General features: G+C 41.2%; 2 protein-coding genes and 1 long non-coding RNA gene across 6 annotated transcripts in view; 2 read left to right on the plus strand and 1 right to left on the minus strand.

Annotated features, from left to right (window-relative positions):
• Window positions 1–2,564, plus strand: part of DOCK11 (dedicator of cytokinesis 11) — a 76,998-nt gene extending 74,434 nt beyond the window's left edge. For 3 of the 4 annotated variants that reach the window (XM_064426697.1, XM_064426696.1, XM_064426698.1), the window contains one exon: window positions 975–2,564. In XM_064426697.1, the coding sequence (XP_064282767.1) occupies window positions 975–1,097 (123 nt within the window). In that variant the 3' untranslated portion in view covers window positions 1,098–2,564. Of the gene's footprint in view, window positions 1–868; window positions 882–974 lie in introns of all 4 variants that reach the window. The other variant, XM_064426699.1, reaches the window with a different exon arrangement.
• Window positions 2,565–8,383: 5,819 nt separating this feature from the next.
• IL13RA1 (interleukin 13 receptor subunit alpha 1) lies at window positions 8,384–26,188 on the plus strand. Its single transcript, XM_064426703.1, has 10 exons — window positions 8,384–8,646; window positions 11,756–11,913; window positions 15,501–15,636; window positions 17,528–17,648; window positions 19,408–19,592; window positions 19,974–20,125; window positions 21,298–21,430; window positions 21,879–21,975; window positions 22,260–22,344; window positions 23,478–26,188. Exons 1-10 carry the CDS (start codon window positions 8,385–8,387, stop codon window positions 23,595–23,597), a joined length of 1,449 nt encoding a protein of 482 aa, XP_064282773.1. The 5' UTR covers window position 8,384; the 3' UTR covers window positions 23,598–26,188.
• Window positions 11,990–14,247, minus strand: LOC135304381 (uncharacterized). Its single transcript, XR_010365795.1, has 2 exons — window positions 13,930–14,247; window positions 11,990–12,143 (listed from the first exon to the last, which is right to left on the minus strand). It is a non-coding gene; the product is annotated as an uncharacterized LOC135304381 (long non-coding RNA).
• Window positions 26,189–27,654: the final 1,466 nt, after the last annotated feature.

Below are 27,654 nucleotides of genomic sequence, written 5' to 3' on the forward strand. Positions count from 1 at the left end.
AGGATATACTTTTCACTTTTTTCTTGTAATAGCTCAAAATGCAGCTTAAAATACCAAATTTATGAACACTGTTCTTCATAGTTGCATAACGTGATGTACAACAGCTGACTTGAACTTTTCATTGCCATCAAATGACCTAATATCTAACAAATTCATCCTAATGGAATAAGTTTCTTATTTTCAACATTAGTCAGTTAAATGTAAAAATATAGTGCATTAACTTAGGGTTCTCACTGCAGATAGCATATGCTTTTCTAAATATTGTCAGTGTCCTAAAGCAGCACAGGCAGTGCCCTTTGTTTGAGATGCAAGAGCAGATGAGTAGTCACTGGGTCAGCCTCTGACCTATTTACAGATCTTTTAAGCTACAATGTAAACACAAAAAATTTATAAACTGCAGCTGAACAGGTCCAGGAAATTCCAGAGACTGGCAGAAAGCTGGGTGTCCAGAGGCTGTTTATGATGGCCAGTGATCTCAGTTTCACTACTGCAATTTCAAGGTTACTGACTTGACTGGTGAGCCACATGGTGAAAATAAATGCACAGTCAGCTCTGCCATTCCAGCTGGATCCTGTGCTGTCAGGATGTCCTTCAGGCTGCAAAGTACAAAATCTGGACCCAGAGGTAGTGAGTGTCTTTGGGATTTAGCTGCATGTACTCCCCATGCTCACAAAAATCCTATTAGAATTCTGTTACTGCTGAGACATAATAAAAAATTGTTGTACAGAGAACCGTTTCTTTCCCGCAGTGCATAGTTGTAACTAAAAGTGATCCAGTAGTACACAGAATAGTGTATGTGTTAATGCTGCAGAAATCACTAAACTACTCTTCTTTCTCATTTCTTTGTTACGCTGCCTTTGTGAAACAGCTTTGAAGACAAGGTTGGATATCTCTTTTGCATACCTTTTTAAACAGCTTGATTATCATAATGAAGTGAAACCTGTACTGAATTTATGATTGTTTTGCTTTTTTAGATCTATCATGAAGACACAATGCATTCACCGTGGATGCAGGACTCCCTTCATGTCTTCTGTGCCATCAGTGGAACCTCTGGTGATGGAAGTTACTGCTCACTCAGACCCACTGCTGACATATAAACATATCGGTCATATTTTACAGAGCCTCCTCAGGAATTCTTGGAACTGTACAAAGGATGTGTAAAACCATCCATGATGAGCAAAGATTGAATTGCAGGGTGGTTTGGTTTGTTTTGCTTCAGTTTTTATTTCCCACAAAAAAAGTTGCCATGCTTTCAAACAGGGTGCTTGCTTATTTTGCTGAGCAACATTGAAAGTGCCTGGACATTGCACCACTGTGCTTGTTTTCTACTATTTTTTTAAGCTAAATGAATAGCAGGACATGGAAAGGCAATTACCTAAATACATGTTGAATTGCTGAACTATGAATTGAAACAATGACGTACTGTGTAAAGTTGTACAATGGAATATAATAAAATGTAAAACTACTTTGTAAATAGAAGTACTATAGAGTGTATAGAAATTAGCATTTTATCATATTTGCTGCTAAAAGCTTTGTTGGATAGGGGACATGAAGGAAAAATTGTATTTACTGGTAAGAGAGCTTTCTCTTTTAAAAAGTGCTTTGGGGTCCACATACCCCTATTGCACTTCATGAGAGTAAACTTGCCCTAGTCTGGAATAATAAAACCTAAGTCAGAAATTATTATTTTCATACATCCTCAGAGCAGATATTTCTAAAATGATCTCCATGAAAGTTGAGCTCACTGTAGCTGATTCCAATTTTTCACAGCTGCAGGAGAGGATGGATTGTGAGAGCAAACCTGAGAGATGTGTCATTTGATGCAAGTTTTCTCCTACTTGCCACTCATGGTCTCACAGATATAAACTCTGAGAACAGCTTAAATTGAGTTGGAAGTTATAAGATGCTTTAATAACTTTTGGAAAAAAATCTAATAATCGGAGAGATGCGATTTAAAAACTTGCAGCACATCAAAATAACTTACACAGAATTGAGGGATTTGTTAGCACCACAGGTCATGCATGTTCCCTCCTGTTAAGCAGATTTGTTCTCTGAAAGTTCATTGTTTTTGTCTGATAGGTGGTTGGAGAAAATGTATTTTCCACAATTCTTCTATTCCTTCTTCCCCTTCCCAAAGCTTTCATACATTCTCTGCCTCTTTTTTAATAGTACGCTTCAGATTCAGGAAGAAGAACACAGTTCAGTAATTCTTTTATCCAGCGACATTTTTAATATCCATGTTTTTCAAAATCCTGTCAATTGTATATATGGTTCCAGTAGTTCATATGGGAAGGGTGGGAGTTTTAAAGATATGTAACAAAATGCCATAATAAAATTACTCCAGCTGGGTATTAGCTTGGCTGTAGTGTCTATAAAATGTTTAGCTTCTAAGTCTTTGTGACAAAAATTATCTTCAAATAGTAACTGGACCACATTTCAAAATGTTTATTATGCATGATTCTAAATACCTACAATTATTTGTATTCTGAGAAAATAATGTTGTGATCCATAAACTCACCCATTAGCTGTTTCAAGCAAAATACAGATGTGCCTATAACAAACCAGCCACATTTCTGCTTCTATGTGCTTTTGTGCCAGACAGGCTCTAAATTTATCACAAACTTCAGTAAGAGGAAGAGAGATTAGTGTGTGGAAATATGGTTAGCACCTTCCTCATTGTTATCTTTCAACAAATAATATTTAAAAGCATACAGGGAGAGTTTTCCAAGTTACTTTACTAAGACATGTGAAGCTCATTATTAGTCAATCCAACACAAGATACTTCTGGAGCAAGACACTTCTGGAGCTAATTGACCTCTAAATATCAGTAGTAAAGATATATCTTGACTGCAGTCAGCAGATGTATGAGATACAGACATCCAGAAGCTCTTGCACTGTCGCCCTTTCAAATACTACAGATAACCTAAGACTTTTCCTGGATTTGCAGGGAGATCCTTATGCATGTTTTTTGGTGTCTTTAATGTTCTGAGATAATATCCTTGGCTGGATTTTCAATTTCTATTCCTTATTTTTACTGGAATTCCAGTGGAGTTCTTACTTCAGATGTCTTTAGTGGTCCAAGATGAAATTTTTGTCTGAACTTCTGAAGCTGTTGATATTGGAGTTGTTCTGTCATTTCACTGTCATATACTGGAAAGCTGTCACGGTAATTTGGCCAAAAAAGAAGTGCTTAATATCAGTCCAGTTAGAATATATACAGTCACTGCATTTCAGAAGATACACTTATTTGCAGTTTTAATGAATTACGTAAATTATATGCCCTAAGGATTAGCCTTCTGTCCTGCTAAATAATTTTCCTGGATTTTCTACATAAAAAGGTAGGTTATAAAAAGACTGGTAACAAACCAACTTGTTTTTCCTTTATGCATTCACCCATCTAGAAAGGGTGAGGAGTGGCCATTATTTTACAGCTGTTTTTGGACAATGGTGCCAAGAAGATGATCACATTTTTCTGTCTATCCTTTTCTTACTTAATTGTCTCCAGATTTTTTCTTATTTATGGCTCAAAGAGCTTAACTCACAGACCTATCTGGAGATTGTGCTGTATATGTGCCTGTTTTAAGTAGCTGATACTCACATTGGGTGCATCATATTTTCTACCTGTTTGAGAAGAATAGAAATGTCTAGTTTTCATTAACATTTTTAATTTTCTTATGTTGCCTGAGGAATGGCAGGGTTCTTTAGTCTTGAAAAATTAGTGGAACATACTACATTTGTGTGCCTCTTATCATTTTTGCTGTAAAACTGCTGTGTAATACATCAAGTCTTCAGAATGGATGCCTTGGTAATTTTACGTAAAAGGAAAAGAGATGAAGTATCTGTGAGGATTAAGAGGAGTTGGCTATAACAAAGTATCAGGATTGGTTTGGATAATGGGATGTGTCAGAGCCAGATGGTTTACAAATAGGACATACAAAGCAACAAAGGGTCTGCCAGAATTTTATGTACAAGAACTTGCTTTTAGAGATTTACCAAGTAAGCAAAGTGTAAATATTTTCTCTCTTGGACCTACTTCTTTTTTCTCTGCAGAGGGATTAGAAAGTATCAGTTTAAGAAAAATAACCTCAGAGCTCCATTTCCTCTGCCCCAAAATTTCTGGAATGAAGAACTTACTGCAGAAAATGATGCATTTTTTCATATCATTTGATGCTCTAAACTTCTTCTGATATCAGGACTTTTCATGAGATAGGCCAGCAAATGACAAATCATGGATGAGAGAACACCTGTAGCGTGTGACGTTTGGTTTTGTTCCAGAAGACCTTTGAACATACACAACATGGTATTTTGATATCGAATAAGACTTTGCATAAACATAATACCTTTGTCTTAAAGTGGTAAAATATGTTTGCTTTCCCTTTCTAAAGGTACCAATCCCAGGGATTCCACATTATGTTTTGAGTAATTTGGCCCAAAAGAATTGGAGAAGAATGAAAGTGGAAATTATGGGCTCAAAAATTTAATAGAAATTAAATTACATCTTACCCAATTTACCCACTTGAGGAGAGTAGAACATGTGGATCTGATGTTCACTGAGATGAGTTCAAAGAGCACTGTGTACAGCTAATTCTTATGCAACCAGACTGTAGTACTTCAAATAATCTGCTTATGCCAAGCAGTGGCAAACCAACTGTGATACACATATAATATTTCAGCTGGATGTAATTTACTCTCTCCTTATGTAAATCTAACACCTGCTGCTCCATAATCATAACAGGAGTGCTTTTGTCCTTCGTGTTGTACCTTGGAGTGTTGTACTAGCCCTGTTTAACCTTCTGTGTGTGAAAGAACAGCACCTCCCATTTGCCTTGGTTCTTAACTTGCTGCACTGGACTCAGAGGATGGACAGAGCTTCCTGAGACCAGCCATCCTACTGGATGGCTGCTCTTTTCACTTCCTTTTTCTTGAATAATGAGTAATTAGACAAGAATCCAGGGGAAAAAAGTCACATGCAGTCAAGTTCAGAGTTTATTCCATGTCAAAATAAGACTAGAAAACCAGGAAAAATAAGTATTTCAATAACAATGTTTTGCCTAGGGTTTTTTGGTTTTTTTTTATTTCTTTCTTCATTTCACAGAACAGGGTGGGTGATCAGAAGCTAATACCAGTGTAAGATTCATGGGACTAAAGCCTAGTGCACTGAGCTATCACATATGCACCCCCTAAAGAAGGTTACCAAAATAAATCTTCAAACAGAGAAGTACACCAAATGAAATGGTGAATACTAAATTATTCAGCAACAAATAGAAGATGCTGACTGAAAAATCCTAAAGGAGCATAAGCACCACAACATCCAGCTCAGGGAAATCCCACAAACATGATTCATTGGGAAAACAGAGACAGTCATAGACACAAATTTATCAATAGAAACAAGATCTGAATCACAAGAAGGAAATGTCCCAGCAGATAACCCTACTTTCCTAAAAAATATCCGGTAAATTTGTCGTTGTGTTTTTGCTCTGTTCTGAAGTGACAATTTTCAAACGCAGACTTTTGCTCTTTAGGGATGTATTTGTTGTTGCTCTCCTTCAACTAGCTCAGCCTACAAGGTGGTTAGACTGATGTACATGCCCAGGCAGTTGAACCAGCTCTTACATGATGTAATGTAAGTCAGGTATAATTGTTACTTACTTTACCAGAGGATAAAGGAAAAACTGTTTTTTCTACTTCTGTCTTCTGAGGCTTCTGTATGGAGCTCTTGCAAGCCTTGGCCAAACAGCTGTAAAACCAGGCTTATGCCTTGCCTCCCTTGGTGAGTAAAGGAGTTACTCCCTTGCCAAATAAGTAGGTAAATCAAGCAAATCTTCATACTTAGGGAATAGTGAGCAGAAAAGTTGATGCATGGGCTTGTAATAGAATTTATCAGAGGGGGAGATAGAACATTTGCACAAACATGCTTGGCTCCATGTCCACCCAAAAGTGATCTTCAAAGGAGGTGGGTTTTATTCCACAAAATTTCTCATTTTCGGCAGGGCTAGGGCAGCAGTTCAGAGTTTGCAGAGTTAGTGTTTGTTGTGAACGTGTGTCACAAAATTGTAGATGTCCCCAGAGAACACAGAACAAAGAACACAACAAAGGTCAAGACGTGAGGAGCCATGTGAGTCACACTGGGTTTTTTCAACACAGTTTTGGATTTTTGTGCCTCAGATCCAGCTGTATTCTATTTGAGTCCTTTTTTGAACTGACTCCAGCCGTCTTCTGAAGAGCCTGTAATTATTTTGGCTGAGACCTAAAGTATTGACAGAAGCTGCTGCAAAATCAGAAATTAAGAATCTCTACATTGATGTGGAATAACTTCTGGTCCCAAAAGGGATATTTCCCCATGGCCCTGTGCTGCTAATAATCACTGCCTCTTGCTGGACTTAGTAATTGTGCAGGCACACCAGGCATTGGCACAATTTCTTAATCTGATTTAGGAAACATGCACAGGAAAATGATTGGATTTTTGTTTTCTTGCATCTGCAAACTCACTGCATGGCCCCACAATCACTGGCTTTGTTTGTGTGGGTGGAAAAGACAGGAGCACACAGCCAAGGGCAGGTCAGTAAGATGATTGTACATCAGTTTATGCCAAGCTTGAAGCCACACTCCAAGTACTTGTTCAACAGATCATTGGAAAGGTTCCTCAGGTGTGTCTGTGAGCTGCAGTCACCACAGCACAGGTGCATTGGCTCACAAGAATGTCAACGAGCCGTGAGATTTGCAACAGAAAGCTGCAGGACAGGACTCAATGGGATTGAGAAATGGGAAATCTCTGGTAGGTGGCAGAGATCAAAGGCTCTGGCAGGAGTTGTGATTGCCGGGAATAGGGATGGGAACATGACAACAAGTTGAGCTTTTAGGGAGAAGGAAGAGAGAGGGGGAAGAGCGTTTCAGCTGCTGACAACGTTGATAGGCAGGCAGCCAAAAGCAGTGAACAATTTCATGTGTGCTTGACGTTGGCTCTCCTAAGAGAAGGAGTGGACAAAACAGAAAGAAGGAAGGAAAGGAAATAGCAAGGAAACTGAAAGCAAGAAAGGGGTTGCTTGGATCAGCTCTACTCTACAAATGTTCTCACTAGCAGACATAGTCCATGCTTGCTCTGATTGCACAATCTGATCTCCATCACACAGTTTAAATGTTCCAAATCCTGGAACTTCAAACCACATGTTTATATGATTATAATTGCAGGTCCTTGGGCACTTTTTAAGAGCAACTAGAAGTCCTCTTATTTAACAAAAAGGCAGAAAAGCAAAAAAAGCCCAACATTAACACAGGATATTCCCCACCCTGTCATAAAAAGATCCACTTCCCTTTTTCTAGAATGCTAAAAAGCAGATGAACTCTTGCAAAACTCTTTGAGGAGCTGAGTAAATACTGAAACATTCTGTTTGGTTAGGAATAAGTCAGTTTTACTAACAAATTTTGGTTTGCCCTGAAACTCAGCCAAGTTTCCTCCCTGCTGGATCTGTACTATTTTTAGAATTACCTGTATTTGGGTGGTAACTAGGACCAAGCTTGCTAGCTACCACAAAATTCTGGTTCAGAAGGAAAAGTTTTATCCCAAATATTTTATTCTTCTGAAGCTCATCAAAATAGCACTTATATTCTATTCCCAGCTCTGAGAAAATTTTGGAAAACTTGCTGCATCACACCCATAAAAAATGTGAGAGCAAAATTCCAAGTGACCATATTACATTTGGGAAGGGCTGAAGCAGAGGGAGTTTGGGGAAGTTTGTTGAAGGCAGATCTGAAAAAAAAAAAAAAGAAAAAAGAAAAAAAAGAACAATATGCATTTTTAGCATAGATGAGAACTGTAGAAATTATCTGAATTTTCAGGAGGGATTTTGAAAAGCGGCATTCTGCCAGGGGCTGAATAACTGCTCTGACATCAAGGGAACTGCTCGGGGATGTGCTAACGTAGCTGCTTTCCTGGGAGAGGATATGAACCATACCCTGTGTGGGGTACGCTTCAATAGCTGTAGCAGACAAGTGTGAAACCAGTTGTAAAAGGAAAACGACTTTGACTGACAGAACGAAATCTTCGTCAGTCTGTGAGGAAACGCGGGGGGCACGGGGCTGGCGGCGGGGCTGCAGCGGCTGCGGTCCCCGCAGGGGCTGTGCGGGCACCTCCCGCGGCGTCCCTGCGGTCCCGCGATCGCGGCCAAGCCCGGGCTCGGGGAGGCACCGACGGCTGCAGCGGAAGGGAACTCAATGATCTGAATCTTTTCCAATCGAATTGATTGGGTGAAGTGTCTCTGTGCTGAACATGCTGGAGGCAGCGGCGGGGAGCGGAGGGCAGTGAAGGGGCAGCTTATGGGGCGACAGAGGGGTGACAAGAGAGGGAGGGCAGTGCGGCAGCGCGGGGCCATGGGATGCTCCCGTCGATGCACAGCTCTGCGGGCAGGGGCGGTGCTGCCCAGGTGGCGGGGCCGGGCCGCCCCTCCCGCCTGGCTCGGATTACCTGGGCGGGCCGGCCCGTCCCGTCCCGTCACGCCGCCCTTCCCGGCTGGTCCGGCCCCTTGACGGGAAGTGGGAGCGAGGGGCCGCGCCGGGGCGGCCGAGCCATGGCTGTGCCCGGAGCAGCTCCGCTGCCCTGCCCGCTCCTCCTCGCCGTCTGCTGGGTGGTGGCCGCGGGGACGGCGGCAGGTAGGAGCGGGCAGGGCGGCGGGGCGGGCGGCGGGGCTCGGGAGCGGCTGCGGGCTGCGCTCCGTGCCCGCAGGCGCGGTGCCGGCGCTGCCGCGGCCGCTCCGGGCTCCCCTCGTGCGTGGGTCGGGTCGGGCGGCTCGGCCGTGGCCCCGCGCACACGCGGGCATGGATGTGAGGGGAATGCGGGCATGGATGTGAGGGAAATGCGGGCATGGATGTGAGGGAATTGCTTTCATTTTGTAGCAGGAATCGCCCGAAGCTCGTCAGTCGTGTGCGAGGGAGCGCCGGCTGCGCGCTCCGCGCTGCCACATTACCGGGAGCGGGGATGCTGAAAATCTGCTCTCCCCTTTCAGTGAGGCAGCTCTTGGCAGGGTTGGCAGAAATGTTTTAAGCTCCATCTTCGTTTCCCGGGACAGTTTCTGCCTTAAATCCCAAGCAGAATCCCCCGCCCTCCTGCCGGTGCCCGCGTCTTGCGGCGGTGCGGAGCGGCTCCGCCGGGTGCGGGCACGCAGAGCCTCCCTCGCCCTGTGCCTTCGCTCTTCCTTTGGTATTCCCGATTTTGGAAGTACGAATGTTTAGTTTTAGGAAACATGCGTGCGCGTCTGTGAGGACTTCATAAGGACTCGGGCTTGAAGGTTTATTCTCTGCTCATGTTATCCAAAAACTCAGCTGTAGACATTAACGAAATGTTATTTTTCTTTTGTCTGCAATTCAGTTTATCACTGTGAAATCAACTTTCAGAAAATACAGGAGGACAGAATAAAAATATGAGTTTTTTACTACTTTACAACGCTCTCACGTGGTACTTGAAGCAAAGGATTTGTTGATGTTTCCTCGTTAGGGGTTTTGTAAATTATATTTCTATGCCTCACTTAATCTCTGCTGGCTACTGCTATTCTTCTTAGAAGCACCACCGTGGTTTTGCATTGTAGTGGTGAAATAACGGCTTGCCTACATTTTGTAGTCGGTCATTGAGTTGTTCTGCAAAGTTGCTACAGAAATTTTACTAGTGAGAACATGAGACTGTATTTTACACAGACAAAAGTATGAGATTAGCTTAATCTATGAATAAAAGCTGAATTAAAAACATTAAAACGTGAGCTTCAGAATTCTGTACATTATTAAAAAACCTACTAGATTTAAACTTTTTATGCTAATACTGATTAATTTATAAGCTGTAAATATTAGCACTTCTTTGTGTGGCTAGTAATCCACAAACTTAAGTGCAATAGCTTCTAATCAAACCTTTTAGAAGAAAATGTTTAGAACTTCAGAGTAGAAATTAGGGACGACATTTTTTAATGGTTTGTGGCTGTTATAGGTAATAGTTCAATCATGACAAGATGGAATGTTTGGAACTGTGTACTCTTGTTGATTTTTTTTTTTTTTAATATGATCAAAAGGGCTCAGTGTTTGCAAACTTTATGTCCCAAGGCTGTTCCTAAAGCCCGTCCTCTGTTTTTGTTTGTGGAAGAGGTAATAGGCAAAGTTGTTCTTGCTACATTCAGTTTTCTCACTGGAGACTGTATTTTTGCAAGAATAAAAATTTCCTCTTTCTGAGAAAATCCCAAAAATTCAAAAATCCCAACAACTTGATGTATTCAAACAAACTAAGCGTATTCAAACTAAATCAGTGAATCTGTGTAATTTTTCTCTTTATCTGTGCAAACACATGGATTATAATTATGCCTGATCTCTACCATTGCCTGTTCTTGAACTATGCAAAGGTCTGAGAGACCTCCAGAAGTCTGGTGAATTCCCTTCAAGATTTAGCTACTCTGGCTTTTAGGAAATATAAAATAGTGGTGTCATGGACACTTTGAGCAGAACTCTTGCTCAAGGAAGCTCTTTTGCTTCTCTGTCTTCCCTCTCCCTTGTGCTAGTAGAAGGAAACGGGGCTGCACTGTGGCCTGGATGGGAAAACTGATCTTGATGGAATTATTCTGCCCTTTTCCTACGAGCTCTCTTGAATGCTGGGATGGGTTGAGCTTGGTTCTCTTGGACAGCAGAACCTGCAGCACGAGCTGATATCTGTTTGAAGTGTTTGTGAAACGATTGAGAAACCAGGGTACACTCTGTCCACAGACTAACAAGTGGCAGTGGCTCAGTGATGATACCTGGAGATACCCTGAGAAACAGTCTCATTGGGCTTCTGGTTCAACATCTTCTCAGAGTACATATTAGAGTAGCCCTTTAAAATTCACTTTTCCTTTCTTAGGGAATTCCCAATTCGTGATGTTTTTCAGAATTGATGCCTGACATGTACTTTACTTTTTCCTGGAAGTTTGCCATTTCCTGTCATATTTCCCTTCTTTGTTTTCTAATATGATCTTCAAGCTTTGTGATGGATCTTGAGTAGGCATTGACTCAGTGCACAAGATAAGGAAGGGTCAACGCACAAATGGATTTATCACTGTGACCGTTTGAGTCATGGCCCTGCTCTGCTTCTCATTGGCCTTTGGGGGGGGTAAAAAATGGACCACTGAAGTGTGGCAGCAGTAAATTACTGCTTGTCCCACTCTGGTTTTGCTCACTGTGCTAGAACACAGCATTATATTTTTAATAGGTAGTTGAGAAAGTGATGTGGTTTCCTTGTTGTTTTTTAACATTCTTGCATTTGCAATCTTTGCTTTGCTTGCAATCTTTGCTTAAAGTGTGCTTCTAACATACAGCTGTTGCTTGCAAGATGTAATCACTTGTCTTTTTAAGGATTTCTCTTTAAAACTGCTGATGGATAACTTCTGGGGAGAACACGGTATTAATTGCTCCACAAAATGTATATACTGTTTTTACTAAAGTTTCAGCATGTGATTCATCTTCCCGCAACGTGCAAAAGCTCGAGTACCACAACCACTGCATTGTTGCAGGCTACAGTTTCTTAAAAATAACTTTTCAGTTAATTTGTGCATATTTGAATTATTTATGTGTTGACGTAACACTTTGTGTTGAGAAACACTTTAGTGGGCGCTACTTTATCTGATAGGAAACATGAGCTGATGAAGCTGAGAAGTTATTTGTGTTCTTTTCTGTCAGTTAAAAATCTGCCAGTATTACTAATGGTAAAGTGTGAGCCAACAGGATTGTTACACTAGTAACTCCTTTCTTCCAGGAGCAAAAGTTCTTCCATCTCCATCCAACTTGAACTATTCATTTACCCATATCTGTACTCTGAACTGGACATGGAACCCCCCAGAGAATGTCAGCAGTAGCTGCAACCTGTGGTATTCCAGTGACATCGTCATTAATGGTGTTCCTGAGGACAGAAGAGTAAGTACATCACCTCTTTGAGCTCTGTGTTCCAGTAAACATCTAACTGTTGTAAAACTCTGTGTGGGAGAGCATATACACATATATAAATACAATTTTAATGTAGCATTTCATTCTTATCATGGGATCAAAACCTCGAAAATGAATCATACCAGCATATGGGATCTTCAGATCAGAAGAATCTGTCTGTTGCTCTCTGATAACTGAGTGCTGATGGTAACACAGAAGTACTGTAATAATAATGGGAAAAGTCTCGTTTCAGTCTTTGCTTGTGCAGCTTTCTAGAAAAATTAGATACAGGGCAGTCTACATACTCAAGAGTTTAATGGGAATTTGCAATTTGAATTTTTCTCCTTTACTTTGGACTCACTTTGAATAGACATGCAGATTTAGTTGCAGTTTGACAGTATTGCGTCTTTTGGAGGTAATGCCAAGAATTAACATTCCCCCATTTACCCTCTCCCTGCAATTACAATTATTTGTAGGAGGGTTGTGTTTTGAAGACAATATGGTGCGTGTTTGTTGCCTGGAACAGAAGGATGTCATTCATTTGTTTTGGGCTTTCATTTTCTATGTTAGATGGTTTGCAGCCCAGATGTGCTCCTTGCTGTGGATTAGCTGCTGTTTGGACAGGGTATTGCCGTGGTGCCCATTGCTATGGGCTGTAGGACAAGTTTTTTTACAATTTATTGCCAGTAAAAACATAAGTTCGTTATTCCAAACTCTGGGAATTTGAAGCCTTTGGTAGATGCCAGCTGTGGGGGAGGCAGTGCTGCTATTTCAGATATGGTTACAATTGATATGATGCCTCTTGAAGGAGTCTGTTGTTGAGGCCTGTTACAGTCTTACAGCCTGATGCTTACATTGGCCTCTTCATGCTAACCACTGCATTTTTTCTCACAGCTCCAGGAAATCCTGGACATGAGTAGGGATGCGGTTTGGCCAGTTCGGATGGAGCATTGAGCAACCTGTTCTAGCGGAACGCAGCAACCCACAGCAAGGGGGTTGGAACTGGATGAACTTTATGGTCCCTCCCAGCCCAAAGCGTTTTGTAATTCTGTGACTGGTTTTGCAAACAGCTGAGCTGATTTGATGTCACTACTAAAAGGGTGATGTTTCATTTTGACACTAATGGTCTCTAATAATCTTCGTTGGACCTTTAGATGAGCCAGTTGAACCTGCTAACACAGCAGAAACCTATTTACCTATTTTGATTGATTCATTAACAAATCAACAAGTAAAAAGTCTCCTTGGTTGAAGAGCTGACTAAGTTTGTGGAAGGGTCTGATAGATAGTAAAGTCATCAGCAATGAAAGAACTGAGGGTCAGCAGTTTCACAGGACAGGATGAGACAGACTGTACATCTTGCTGCATCTTTTTGCTCACAGAATCTGTTGGAGGTTAGGATTTTTTCTTTCTTTTTTTTTTTTTAAGGAAATTTTCTTGCACTTGTTTCTAGAGATGATAACAACTGGTGCTTAAGAGAGACAAAAGAAGTGGCCAAGGCGGGGTGAAGGGGTGCAGCTGGCTGCAGACTCTTAGCTGGGGAGTTTTCTTTTGGGAAGAGCAGAGATACTTCGATACTTTTGGCTGGGGGTGAGGGGCTGGGCTCGGCTCAGAGGTCTCTCACCCCTGGGGTCACAGGCTGTGGTTGCTGTGGGAAGAATTCCCCACCACTGGGGAGTCCCATCTCCCACTGTTTTCTCCTACCATGAGTGCGGCTCTGCTCGTGGGAGCAGCCATTGAACTGCCATCTCTCAGGAAGGGACCCTCACCATCCACTCGGGTGCCTCGGGAAAAACCCAGGACCCCGAGCCCCTTTCACCTCTGAGGGAGCCTCTCCCAGCCGTGTTCAGGAGCCGGGCTGCCGCTGCCCAGCCCTGCCATTCCTCTGCCACTGCTCCGGGTGTTTCAGTGCGCTGTAACCCCACACCCTGCCGACAGGACACCCCGTGGCTCCTGCTACGGCTGTGGAGTTCTGCTACATTTCGTTTATTACTGCGGCATTTTGCTCGCCTCTGCCATTCCATCTTGCTTCTTCTGAGGTTCCTGCTGCAGCTCCTTTCGCCATCCAGAGGGGCGCAAAGACCAACTGCATGCATGCTGTGAGTTTGCAGAGGAAGCCGCTTTCCCATCTCATCCGCCGGCCCGCCCGCCATTAGCGCGTGAGGGAGACGCGGCCGGGCTGCGCCACAGCGCCCCCTGCAGGCGCGGGGAAGCCGCGCCCCCTGCCGGCCGGGAGCCAGCAGCGCCCCCGCTGGCCGTGCCCGGAACTGCAGCCAGGGGAGGCTGGGCTGGGCCTGTGCTCTGCGCGCCGGGGCTGCGTGAGGGGACACAGGGGGACACAGGGACACACAGGGACACAGGGACGCACACAGGGACACACTGACACTGACACACAGGGACACACACAGGGACACACACAGGGACACACACAGGGACACACACAGGGACACACACAGGGACACACACAGGGACACACAGGAACACACTGACACTGACACACACAGGGACACACACAGGGACACACAGGGACGCACTGACACACAGGGACACACAGGGACACAGGGACACACAGGGACGCACTGACACTGACACACAGGAACACACTGACACACACACACATACATGCTGGCAAAGAACTGCTGTTCTCTCCTCATGTCTTTGCCTGAAAGCCCCATTATTTTTGAGTTAGAAAATGTGGGCCCCCTTCCCACCAAATTATTCTATCCCGAGGGAGGTTCCCACCTTCCTTGCCAGACACCTGTTTTTTAAACCCAGACATTCCTAATGTGTGCATTTGTTTGATTTCTTTACCCTCTCATTAGTGCCAGTATTTATTATTTCTATATATGAGTGGTTACAGCATTCTTTGGCCATAACAGATATAACAACCATAAAGATATTTGTTTTGTACCCAGTTTCCAGTTAAATAAAAAGCATCCTCCTAGGCCAACAAAAGATGCTCAAGAAAGTGTGTGATAAAAGGTTGAGCCTTTTTCTCATACAAACATACTTGAAATGGAAGATCATGAGATACTTGGGCTTGATGTGGTGTCACTGCTTTTAATAGCCATTTATGGGTTTGTTTTGGTAGGTTTTTCTTTTGCTCCTTAAATCATCCAAACTCATCTAACTGCTTTTTGGTTGCGTCTTCAAATGTTCTTCATTCTGTTGGTCATGCCCTCATGTGCACACACACAGAAAGGTGAAGGTCAGATCTGTAAGTGCCTGTTAATACCACTGTAGTATAAACATGCTTATTTTGTATTATCCATGAAGACTTTTTCGAGGATTGTTTTCCCCCTTGTTATACTTACTTCTTGATCTCTGTGTAGCCTTTGCTTGTGTCTGTAAGTCACAGGGGTAGGAGTAGTTTTTCTGTGTGAGTTCCGATTGTGCCTGAGAAAGAAAAAAGCAAAGCCAAGCGATGCTGAGGCTTCCCACATAGTCAGACACTGGTTTCCTTTGGCTTTGAGCTGTAATCTTTCTGAAGGGCTGTAATATATCCTTACACTGGCAGGAATTCCCATGTATCTGAGATGGTATGACAAATGTTCTGGTTTTCTTCCCCCGTCTAAACCCAGGAATGGAGCAAGAGCCGCTTCCGTGTGACGGATGCGCACTTGAATGAGGAAATGCGCCTCAGAGTGAGGAGTGAGTGCAAGAATGACAACACCAGCGAGCCCAGCCCCTGGGTGGAGACCTCCCTTCTGCCAAAAGGTAATGCCAGCAGTGGCCAGATCCCTCTTGGCCTGAGGAGACATGCCTTTTTCTCTTCTCTTTCAACAAGAAAATAATGCATCATAGAGGAACACCAGATACAAGGGCTGGTTTTATTGATAGAGCTTAAACAGAATGGTCATACCACCTTTGAACATAACTGGGGTCTTCTGATGCTTAAAGTCTTGTAAAATTGAAGTCCTCTTCCAAAACAGCCGTGTAGTTCCTGTTACTTGTCTTCTGGCTCCTTTGAGCCCTTCTTTCTGAAGGGCTGTAATATATCCTTACTCTGGCAGGAATTCCTGTGTGTCTGAGATGGTATGACAGATGTTTTGGTTTTCTTCCCCCCCACCTAAACCCAGGAATGGAGTATGAGCTGCTTTGGTTTTGGTGGTTGTGGCATAAGAGATAGCTCTGACTCCATTAAGCCTGCTGCCTTCATGACTAACATCGAAGTCAGTTTATTTTTTTATGATTTTTCTGTATAAACAGAAGCCCATAAAATAACTCTGCAATTGTCTATGTAGGAGGGAGGAATGTGGTAAATTTAATAACTTCTTGAATAAATTGCTTAAATAATTGCAATAGGGTTCTGTCTTCTTCAGAAGATGAGTGAAGTCTACAAAACATAGCAAAATGAATAGAGAAAAAGTATTTTTTGTTTCTTGACATGCAGAAGTATGGGGTCCACAGCAAAACTGTTAGGAAGCAGACTTTGAGGAGTAAGGTATTTTGCTGCATACTTTAAGTTAGGATGTACAGCAAGAAAATGAGCCTCTCACCTAAAAGTCTGTCTTGACCCAGGAGCACGACTTGATGTGGATGGAAACCACATGTGGTTGGGAGCATAAGAGACCTTATCAAGCCTGTGTGTGCATCTGCCAGAAGGGTTCTGGAAAATCAGGGAGGTAGATCATTAGGACAGCACGTACTGAACAGGCTGGGGCTTTTAAAAGTATGTGTGCAGATGAAATATTTTTATATACTTCTTGGAATAGGAAAACATAAAACATGTTTCATTTCCCTATACTCTTAGTTGCTGCTTCAGGGAGAATGCAAGCTCGGACTTTCAAAGTAGATCCACATTTAATATGGGTTTAGTTTTTAGTTCATGGAGATGTTGCTACTTGTTGGAAGGAAAAAGTATCCAATACAATGTAATATGGTAATGCGGTGTAAAGAACTCATACAGAAATGCAAGATTGAATATGAAAGTCTTTATTCCATAATTGCTCTGCCTGTGTGATCCATTGACCTATGCACAATTGCTAGGTACTCATTTGTATTGATGTGACTTAAGTTTCCAAATGTTAAATTTTAATGTCTAAAGGTATACGGGTCTCCATTAAATAGTCAACTTACCTAGTGTTGCTTTTGTCAATATTTAAGACTCAGAGGTATTTTCTCATATTATAAATACAAAGCAGCTCCAGTATCTGGAGAAGCTAAAAATAGTCAGCCTTTAATTATGGTTGATACTGATGGCTGTAAAAGCATTTAGCTTTGTTATAGTTTTCCCTGCAATTACCAGCTACTTTGACTTATTTTTAAAGTACCTGTAGATTAATAGAAATAAATATTTTCCTGACTCCATACCTTGTCCTTAGCATCTGGTAACTCTAAGTAGCAACTAAACCATGGTGAACTCTGGGATGTGCTCTAATTGGCTTGCCTCTAGAAGTTACTCTGCTGAGATTTCAGCCATTGCAAGCTCTAAAGAGCTGGAATTCATCATTTGTTGTGCTGAACAGGCTGGTGTAGTCTGGGAGGTAACCAACCCATTTCTGCCTTCCAGTTTCAGTTATGTAAAATGAAATGTTTTACTTCCGGAAACAGCAGAGAAAACTTGGACAAAATAAACCTTAGATACCATTTCCAACTTGCCTTGCAGGTATTCCAGGCACTGCTGCTGTTGACTTGGGCTGTGTTTGGCACAATTTGGAGTTCCTGGCTTGTACCTGGCGGCGTGGGGAGAACGCAAGCAGCGACACCAACTACACTTTGTTCTACTGGTTCGTGGGAGATTTGTGTTCTCAGCTCTAAAGTGCTCCAGGACTAATCTTTAGTTTTACATGACACATTCCACTCGTCTGCTTCCTGTTGCTTATAAAACTCCCAGGGCATTGTGTCCAAGTTACTGCTCAGCCCCTTCCAACAGAAAACTTCACCACTGAAGGAGTCAGAAGCTGCTATGGCCAAGACGTTTTGGGAAGCTGATAAAACTGTTTTGTGTCTGCTTTTGTGGCCCAGATTAACACAGCTGCTATTGCTTTCTATATTTTTCTGTTTGGGCACTTGACTCAAAGAGGGAATAATTAAGAACTAAGCTTGACCAATGTATTACTTGCTTTCTTTGCAGCCCAACAAAACAGGATGTTTAAGTTAGGATTACTCACAATGTATGTCAGCTCATAAACCATTGGGAAATGGTATGAAAGCATTAATAACTCTTAGCAGTACATCTGTTTGCATCTTCAACGATGTAAATAACTGATTCACCTTTAAAGCTATGAAGAACATATTTTTATCATCATCATCCCCTCTGGCCAGTGGACAGCCATAAATGGTGTCTTGTTCCAAAGGAAGAGACTTGTGTGAGCCAGGTCTTGGCATTGGGAGCTGTACATGCTGATCTATGCATACTTCTGCACCTTGATGGGGCTTGTGAAATGCCAGATTGCATTAGCTTCTGTAGAAATAGTGGAGTTTTCTTTGTGAAAGCCCCATGTCATAGTTTTAAATAATCTTTCTGTCTTATTTAAGCTAATAGCATAAACTTTATGCTCTTCTTCTCCAGTGGCAGTCTAGCAGGCCAGCTGTTCAGTTCAGGGCATTTGGGCAGCAAACAGCACAAAACTTGCTGCTTTCATTCAATGTGAGGGCAGTATTTGTTCCCTGTCTAGACTGCTGCTCAAACTTTTTCTTTGGTACAAGAACAGGACCAATGCAGGGTTGATGATCTGAATTTCTGGGTGTAGGGATACTTACTGGAATAATGCTTTAGATTTGAGCTATATATTTCCAACTTGCCCTTACTTTTAATGGAAGATGTAGCTGCGGTGACTTCAAAGTCTTTTCATTCATGCTGCTTTGAAAGAAAAATAATTTTTAGATTTTAAAGCCAAAAACTAAGAAAACACTTCCATTTTAGAATGAAAGATACATTTTCCACAATGCAAGTGAGGTGGGGTATTTTGTTTTGTTTTCCTGGGAGGAAAGGCTACTGGTGTATTTGCATTGAGACTTGGGCAACAAAGAGAAGCAAGGAAGTTTGTCTTCCTAACTTCTCTTGGGAGAAGGGAATACTGACATTTAGAAAATCAAATCAGGTAAATAGGTAAAACTCAACTGTCTCAAAGCTGTGATACTTGAGGCAGAGCTAAAGAAGATTGATAAGCTCGTTCTATCACAGAGGTGAAATTCTGCTGACAAGAAGTGGTCCAAATTAGTATATTTTCTAAATATTCTTTACTCCTTGGAATTGTTCTCCCATGTGGAAAATGTGAACCAAAGCTGACAGCAGCAGTTCTTTTTGATATAAAGCAAGCCTGCTTCTCTTTCTGTTCCTTGGCACTCTTCACAAAAACAATACTCTTTCTAAAGCCTGAGATAAATTAGAGGCTGCTTACTTTGCTTAGCTTTACTTTTTTATATGCTATAGCATAGCTTTAATGCAGTATCAGTCTTTAGAATTTGTAACACATTTATAAACAAGCCTTCCCCTTGCTGTCCTTTTCTTCTGAAGTTTACAAGAATAATTTATTCCTCTAGGTTTGATGGCTTGGAAAATGCTAAGAACTGTAGCCACTCCTCTGTAGACCAAGGAATCTTTGAATGCATTTTCAATCTTACCTTCCCAAAAGACAGAAGAACTTATCCTGCTATAATTATTTTGATTAGAGGTGATTCTGAAGAAGTTAGGCCTGTGTGTGCAAGTAAAAATCCTACCACCCTTGGTAAGTTTAACATCACATCATAAAAATATAATTAAAATAAGAAATTTGGTAGTACATTGTGTTTGAGAAACTTTACCTCATAAAGTATGGATGAGACAATGAGATGAGATGCTCCCTTCTAGTGACCTTTGATTTGAAATTATATAGACAAGAGTTTGTTTTCTGTGGGATGGGTATCTGGGAGGAAGGGGGAGGGGTAATTTTCCATTAACTTCTACTCTTATCCTTTAGTTGGATTTACTCTTTTTTTGACTTACTGGTGCTAACTTCTTCCTCTTTCTTTAATCTGGGGTAAGTGTAGTATTCTGCAGTACAGGACTGAACAATTTTTGTAAGCAGTGAAACAGACTTTTGAACTAATTATTCCATTTTGTGTTTCAGTAAAACCTACCACACCAAGACAGTTGACATTGTCAAAGACTAATGATAGAATTGATGTAAAATGGAGTGAATCAGAAACATTTCCAAAAAGTTGTTTAAACTATGAAGTTAAATATTGCAATGGTGATTCGGACAATGGTCAGATCATTGCAGTAAGTTTTCATTGTTTTTTTTTTTTCTTTTTTTTTCCCTGTAAATCTTTTGTAATATTTGTGGTTGAAAGTGAGCACTTGCATGTGTTGCATGTGACTGGGTTGAGTGCCAGAGCTGGGAGTGCTGTGTGAATGTAGAATTTTTCTCTCATACTGTACGTTTATGTTAGTAAAAGCTGTACATCAAAATTCCTGCAAGTCTTACAAATCTTTCCCATCATTTGTTAGGGCAATTTGTAAGTGTGTGAGAACAGTCTGATAAAGAGGGATTTACTAAACTATCAGGAAATGGTGCCTGTCTGCTTCTCAGGCTTGTGGGCTTGGTGTTTTGTGTTGGGTTTTCCTGCTCTTGGTCTCTGGCCATGGGGCAGCTTTGGACTTGAATGCTGTGAGCTGATTGCCCTAAAGAAAAATCAGCTGCTGGTGCACACAATAACAGAGAATCTCAGAGAGAAAAGCAAGGGGATAAAGAATGATGATGGAGGGGAAGAAAGAGGGTGCACCCTCAGGTTCACTGATTTTAGTGTGCACATGAAAAGCATTGAGTTCAGTGTCTGGATGGACTCGTGCTATATGTCCATAGCCAAACTGAATGTACTGTTTGGTCAGAATGATAAAAACAACACGATAAATTTCAAAGTGAGTGGCAGTCTTCTCCTGTGGAGCATGTTTAGTTGTTTATTCTACGCCAAACTCGAATGCTAGCAGCATTCCCCAGGAAAGTGGTATTTTGGATAAAAAATAAGTGCAGTTAGATCCTATCTAGTGTGTGCTCTTCTTTGTAGAGGCATCACAGAACACTTTGGTATGGCTGGTTATGCTGCTCTGACAAGAAGGGAAGGTAAATCACAGATGTTTCTGAGAAAAAGAAAAAAAAAATTAGAAAGGCACCATTCCAAATGCAAAGTCTTAGTTTAATCATTGATGCCAAATGCTGCATGATAGGTGTAGCAGTGAATAAGATTAAATCTTAGCTTTGGAATGTGCATTTAAGCTTTCTGTGCTTGTTAAATTCCACTATGCCCTATTTTTAATGAGGTTTCATAGTCATAAAAAGGTCTTCCATCAAAACATTCAGAATACATTAGCTGCACAATGTAAATAGTCTTGGAAGTGACTGAGAATATGTTGGTAATTGAACAAAGCAAATTGCCTTTTCTTTTTTGCCTTAGTCTGAAGTGAATTCTGTGTCAATTGCTGGCATTGATCCTAACAGCAAGTACACCTTCAAAGTGAGAGCAAAGCCAAAGCGGGATTGTTACAACAGCCACCTCCACAGTGACTGGAGTGAGGAAAAGAGCATTGGTGAGACACTTTCCCTGCACTGTGCTGCACTTTACTCTTCATCTGTTAAGGCATTTAATACCTTTCTGTCTGCTAAATAAATGGGAGTCAAAGATCATCTCCTTATGTGCTGTTTAATTTTGAGTGAAAAGAGGGCAGAAGGGCTCTAGTCCTTCAGCAGCAGCACCAGTCCCAGCCTGGGCTGCTGTTGATAGTGCTGCCAGTTGTGGAGCTATGCAAAGTCCAGTGTAGCCAGTTTTTCAGCCCTGAGTCTTGCTCATTTGCATTTCCTTGCCAAACACATCTACATTGTAATCCCATCTTTGGAAAACAAGACTGTCCTTGCCCATAAAAGTGGTAGTGTACTTGAAAAAGCACTGAAAAAATTGGAAAATTAACTATTTTGTTGTCATTATTCCTAAAAAGCCTCTCAAAATATCCCTAAGATTAGACAATTTCTGTTTTCCAGGTGAGAAGAGGGACTCTACAATCTATTTTGTTCTAATAATTACCATTCCATTAATAGTAGCAGTATCTACAATAATTCTACTGGTTTATCTAAAAAGGTAAATATTGATCTCCCTACATTTGCTGCTGTCTTTGTCAAGATGAAAGTTATTTAGAATCTGTTTGTGTCAATGTTCCCCTTCTGTTTTGGGGAGTAAAATAAGAAATGGGTAGAGTTCACAGAGAATGAAGGCTGGCCAGTGATGACAAAGTTGACTCCACAAATTTTCTTGACTGTACCCAAATATGATTTTGACATTTTAAAATTATTTTGTGTTTTTTTTAAATGATTTTTGAATTAATGTATCTTTCATCTAAATATTTTCTTTTTAACTTCATGAAGGTTGAAGATATTAATTCTTCCACCAATTCCAGACCCTAGAGAAATTCTTAAGCGCATGTTTGGAGAGCAGAATGAGGATTCCCAGGTTAGTAAGAAGCTGTTGAGTCAACAAATCTATTGAACTGGGATCTCTAGGCTTGCAGTTTTGTTTTTCCTATGTCTGTCTTATAACTAACTGTGTATAAGTAATATATAATATGAAGATTAAGTATTTTATAATACTAGGAATTGTTCAGAAACAATTACACAAAACTTAGATTTCCTCCCCCACCGCCCCAACTGTATGTACTTTTCTAGTTAGATTAATAGAATTGCATTATTCTGTTACTCCAGTCCCTTAAATTTGTTTCAGGTTGGGGTTTTTTGGGTGGCAGTTTTCTGATTGTCAGGCTTCTTTTGCTGTGTAGGTTTTGGTTCGAGGATTTTTGGTTTTGTTTTTGCAACTCCATTAAGTGACCACTACTGAACATTCATGTCTTTCTGCTACTTAATCATATTTATGATGCTGAATTAAGCTATTTGTGCTTGACTTCCAGGAACGAGCATTTTTAGCACTCTCACATTTATCATAGTCTGTTAGCTAGGAAGTAAATCAGACATATAGCTTCTTGTTTGCAAAAGAACAAAACCAGCTAGTTGTTTCAGGCATTGGTTCATTAAAGACTTGCAGTGGTGCCTTATTTTGGGGAAAATAAACAAAATACCCATTAAGGAAACTTTTCTAAATAAATCTCTCGGTAGCCCTTTGTAAAAATCCAAAGATAAGTACACTGACAAGCCATAATTCAAACCTTGACATGAATTTGTTCTCCCAGATGGGACTCTTGGCCACGAGGGCCATAACTGTGGTAGCTGTTATACTTTGTTGTGCTTTCACAAGTGTTTTGCTACTGCCACAAGTAATTTTCTCTGTGTGCTCAATGAAAACTCTACAAAGTGTGCCCATGCTCAGCTCTCCATCCTCCTGCCTGAGCTTCACCCTTTGGTTGTAGCTGGAAGCACCCTTAAGGTGGGGACCAACCTCATCTCCAGAGGACATCTCTCCTGTCAGCCAGGCCTAAGCCATGGCTCTGAAAAGCACAGTTTGTTACCCAGCTACTTTGCCTTTCCACCATAATACAGGGTATATGATGTGGAACAGGGGTCTGTCTTACTGGGGTGAAAAAGCAACCCTTGCCACGAGGAGACACTGTTAAAAATGTTGTTCCTCTCTTTCAGAGCTCTGCAAAGGATGATCCCATGAATGCTTTTGACAGGTTAATTATAGAAGAAGAAATTCATTCTTTAATTTTAACAGAAACTTCAGAGAGCAGTAATCCTGAAAAAGAAAACAGGTAGACTCTGCTTTGTCAGTGAAAGAGGAGGAGGCTGATCCTGCTCCTGTACCTCAGGTGACTGTAGATGTGAAGAGCTGTGAGGCACTGGCCAGCTCTGACCTCACTGGCTCCTCCTCTCAAGATGCATCACAAACAGTGGCTGTTCTTCTGTCTCTGCCAGAAATCCTCATCTGAGCTCAGTCAAGATGAGCATGTGTGTAATTCCATGGGACTGCATTGTGGGTTCCCTGCTCTGGCTTCAGCCAGCTCTGCCCTGTTACTTGCCACTTGCACTTGTGTTTGTGCCTCACACCAGACTGCCAGGGTTTTTTTGTTTGTTTTGAGCAAGCACTGTGACTTCTCTGAAGTATTTGGCTCTGTTTGCAGTAGGTGGGATGGGTCATTAGTGCTACCACGTGGAGATGCTGCCAGAGCATGGACTGCTTGTGGATAACCCTTTGTGTGCCTGGGCTGGGCACTCTCTGGAGGGCATTTATGGACTGAGCTTCTTGTGCTTCTGCCCATCAGCTGGGGCTCGGTCAAATCCCACCAAAGAGGGCATTTTTTAAATTTGAAAATATGTATGACAAGCCTCTGCTTTCCAGCTGGTGTTCAGAATATTCATGAAACAGGCTTAGTTTGTTATCCTGTCAATTGCCTGTCCTCAGATGCCTTGCCTTCACGGACTTCTTGGGTTAATTGTACTTTGTTTAAAATGAGAAATAGTTGGTTTTTTTTTTAACTTGTTCTGTGCAGTAGCAGATAACTGTATTGAGTCTCTCCAGACTGTGATTCTACTTTGGCCATATTGGCCTGAAGACACCTGATTTTTAGCAGCTAAGTTGTCCTGAGCCTGTCCAGCAGAAATATCAGGATGGATGCATGAGTCTAAAGAGTTGTGGTCAAACTCATTAGCAAATATTAAACCAACTAATTCAAAGGTTTCAAGATCCATCCTTACTGCTAAACTGATGGATTTGTGGAAGAGGGGGTGACAACCTTGACCTGTTTTCTAAGAGATAAGTTTTATTCTTTCTATAGTGATGAGACTCTGATTTGAGCTTCCCCTCTAGGACTTAGCAATGTAAAACAAGGTGCTGATTTGACTTTTTAAAAAAGATTTCTTCTATATTTTACTGTAACAGTTTGACAGGTGTTTTTGTTGTTGTTTTGTTCATTCTGTGATGGTTTTGTTTTGAGGGTTCTTTGCCCAGCAAAGCTCAGCAGGTGTTTTCTGGACAACTGTGACATTTTTCTGCTCTGAATTCTCAGCATTAGTTTCTGCCCTGTGCTGCAAGGGTGGTTACAGTGGTACCTTGATTGTGCTGGAGGAAGAAGATAATGGAATGGAGAGAAAAGGATCCATGGAAGCCCTTTATGGTTAGTGCTCAGGGATTTCTTGCTCCTTCCAGATAAGTGTAGACATGTGAGTCATGGACATGGGCAGTCAGCATGGGAAGAGATCTCCTGATAGGCTTTCTAGGAGCAGACTTTATAGCTACTAACCTTTTAAAGTTCATCCCTGTCTTCAAACTCCATTCAGTCAAAAAAGTGAAACTAAATGCTATTATTTTTGGAACATATTGTTCTGCCAGAAGTAGAACGAGTGCTACATGCTTGTTAGCTACAGATGTGCATTTTTTATGCACTTATGCATTCCCTCCTGATCAATAAATCCAGTTATTTCCCCATTGTTCCACTGAGCCTCTCAAATACAGTTTTTTCCATGTCTCTTATCCTCCTTTTGTTAGTGGTAGAAAGGGGAGGAGAAATGTAGCAGAACTAGCAGACCCCCTATTAGCATATGCCTTTTACCTCCAGTCAGGCTAAAAAAACCCCAACATTATAAAAATTAGTGAATGAGACAAAATAAAAATAAAGCCTCAGGGATTTCAGTGGGAAAAAAACTCAGGTTATACAGTCAGCTAGTAGCACTCTCTGAAATTCCAGAGATTAAGGAATAGCATGAGGAAAACAGTAATTATATTCCTTGCTGAATTCATTCCCTCTGCAACATTGATGTCATTATAATGATAAATATTCCTTCAATCTACCTCATCTGGAATGTTGCTCAACATAGACCACTAGACAGAAATGTATAGTTTCAAGATAAGTAAGCATAACAGTATATTATAAAGTTTTGTAGCTTTTAGCATAGCAATCTAGGACAATCAGTACCTACCCCTAAATTCTTTTGACTTTTATGCTGGTGTCTATGACAAAACCAAAATTTATTTGCTTTAAAAAAAAAACAAACCAACAAAAAATCCCAAACAAATCCGTAAAGCCATAGAATGGAAAAAAAAAGAAAAAGGATGGAAGGTGTTAGGCCGAAAGGAAGATTTAAATGGTAAGGATGGTTTAAGTCACTATGTAGAAAGGTTTTGAATAACACTAGTTGATGCTTCCTGATGGATTCATTTGTTGAGTCTGTGTTTCAGCATGTAAAGCAAGTGTCTGAATATACTTTCACCTTTAACATGGTTTTCTTTTTAAGGTAAGAGGTTTTTTTAGCTTGAAATTATCCACATCTTGCTATGATTTTTTTTTCTTCATTGCAGTTACTTGACCTGTAAATTTGTTCAAAGAGTGAATAAATGTGATTGAATGCTTTTCAGTGTAATGGCATGGCATTTTGTTCTTGGGTTGAGGAGATTGAACTGAGGCCAAAGAGATGGATTTTCAATGAGGAACCATGTTTGAAGCATGCAGAACCCAGAGAAGAAAAGCTGAGTTGCTTTGCCCTCTTCCCTTTTAAGAGTGAGCTTGGCCCACACAGCGTTGTGGATGCACTGCAGTGTCTGTGCTTTTGGCTGGGATAGTGGAACAGAGATGGAGCTGAGCAAAAAGTTTGGGCTGTCACCCTCTGTACTCAAGGCCATTCTACTTTCTGACATTGGCATGTTATTTTAACACCACAGAGTTAATAAGCCATCAAACTGGAATTTGACTGAAATTGCTGCAGCCTTCCCCAGTGTATCTTCAGTGCTTTTCATCTTTGTTAGCTGCTGGGGTTATTGAAAATGCCAGGTTGCTGAACTGCTGAAAGCCATCAACTTGTTGCTTAGACCCAAGTATATTGAAGTGCCAAATAAACACATTAGTAATGGCTTCTTGGAAAGATTCAGAGAGAATTCTTAGTTCCCTTCAATGAGCAGATCATTCAAAATTAAGATATAAACCATGATATCAAAATGTTTCATGTTTCTCTTTCACAATTCTACAGTTTTGATGGTAATAATGACTAACAATGATTTTAGTCACTCCTTGTAAGTGACCTTTTCCTATTTTAATACATTCTGTTAAATAATCTAAGCTTTCTGTATTTGGCATCATTGAAAAATGAACAATTAATTTCAATTTTTTTTGTTCATTTTTTTTCGGTTAAGGAATTACATGACACAGTTGAAAGAAGTTTTAGGGGAACACACAGAAGTGTAGGTCATAGTGTTTCAGTGCTTACTGGGTAGAACTGTTCACAGGTTGGGTATTTCCATTCACTGGAAAGTATTCAATAAACTTATTTCTGAGCTGGAACTTCAAATACTCAGAATTTCCTTTGATTATTTTTTTTCATTAAAATAATCTGAATTTTTTGTTTTGAAGGGTTTTCCACTCACTCAAGCAAGAACAGGATGTAGGTGAGTAGGGGGTGGAAGTCCACATATGGTCAGGATGTTGCAGAAACCTCCCTCCCTCCTCACCCAATGCTGTGGTCAGGGAGCAGCTGAGATCTGCAGGCCCAGGATCAGGCAAGGTGGGACTGGGAGGAGCAGTTCTGCTGGGTTACTGAAGGTTCATCAAGATAATCCCCAAATACTTCAGTTTTAAACAGTATTTCCAAAATATGTTTTAGGGGAGCATTGCCAGCTGCAGAAATGTAGCTTCTAGATAATACTGAAAATCCAAATGCAAAACCAGATTAAAATCTCTGTATTTGGATGAACTTCCTGCAAGCTGTCGAATCAAGGTGGTAGCAGGAGGCTCAGATCACATGATGTAACAAAATCCACACTGTTACCACAGCAAAGCAATGTGGGTTTGGGTGGGTGGCACGGGGAAGAGAAACTTTCTTTCGG

This window comes from Passer domesticus, chromosome 7 (assembly GCF_036417665.1).
Source record: "Passer domesticus isolate bPasDom1 chromosome 7, bPasDom1.hap1, whole genome shotgun sequence".
NCBI classification, from domain to species: Eukaryota; Metazoa; Chordata; class Aves; order Passeriformes; family Passeridae; genus Passer; species Passer domesticus.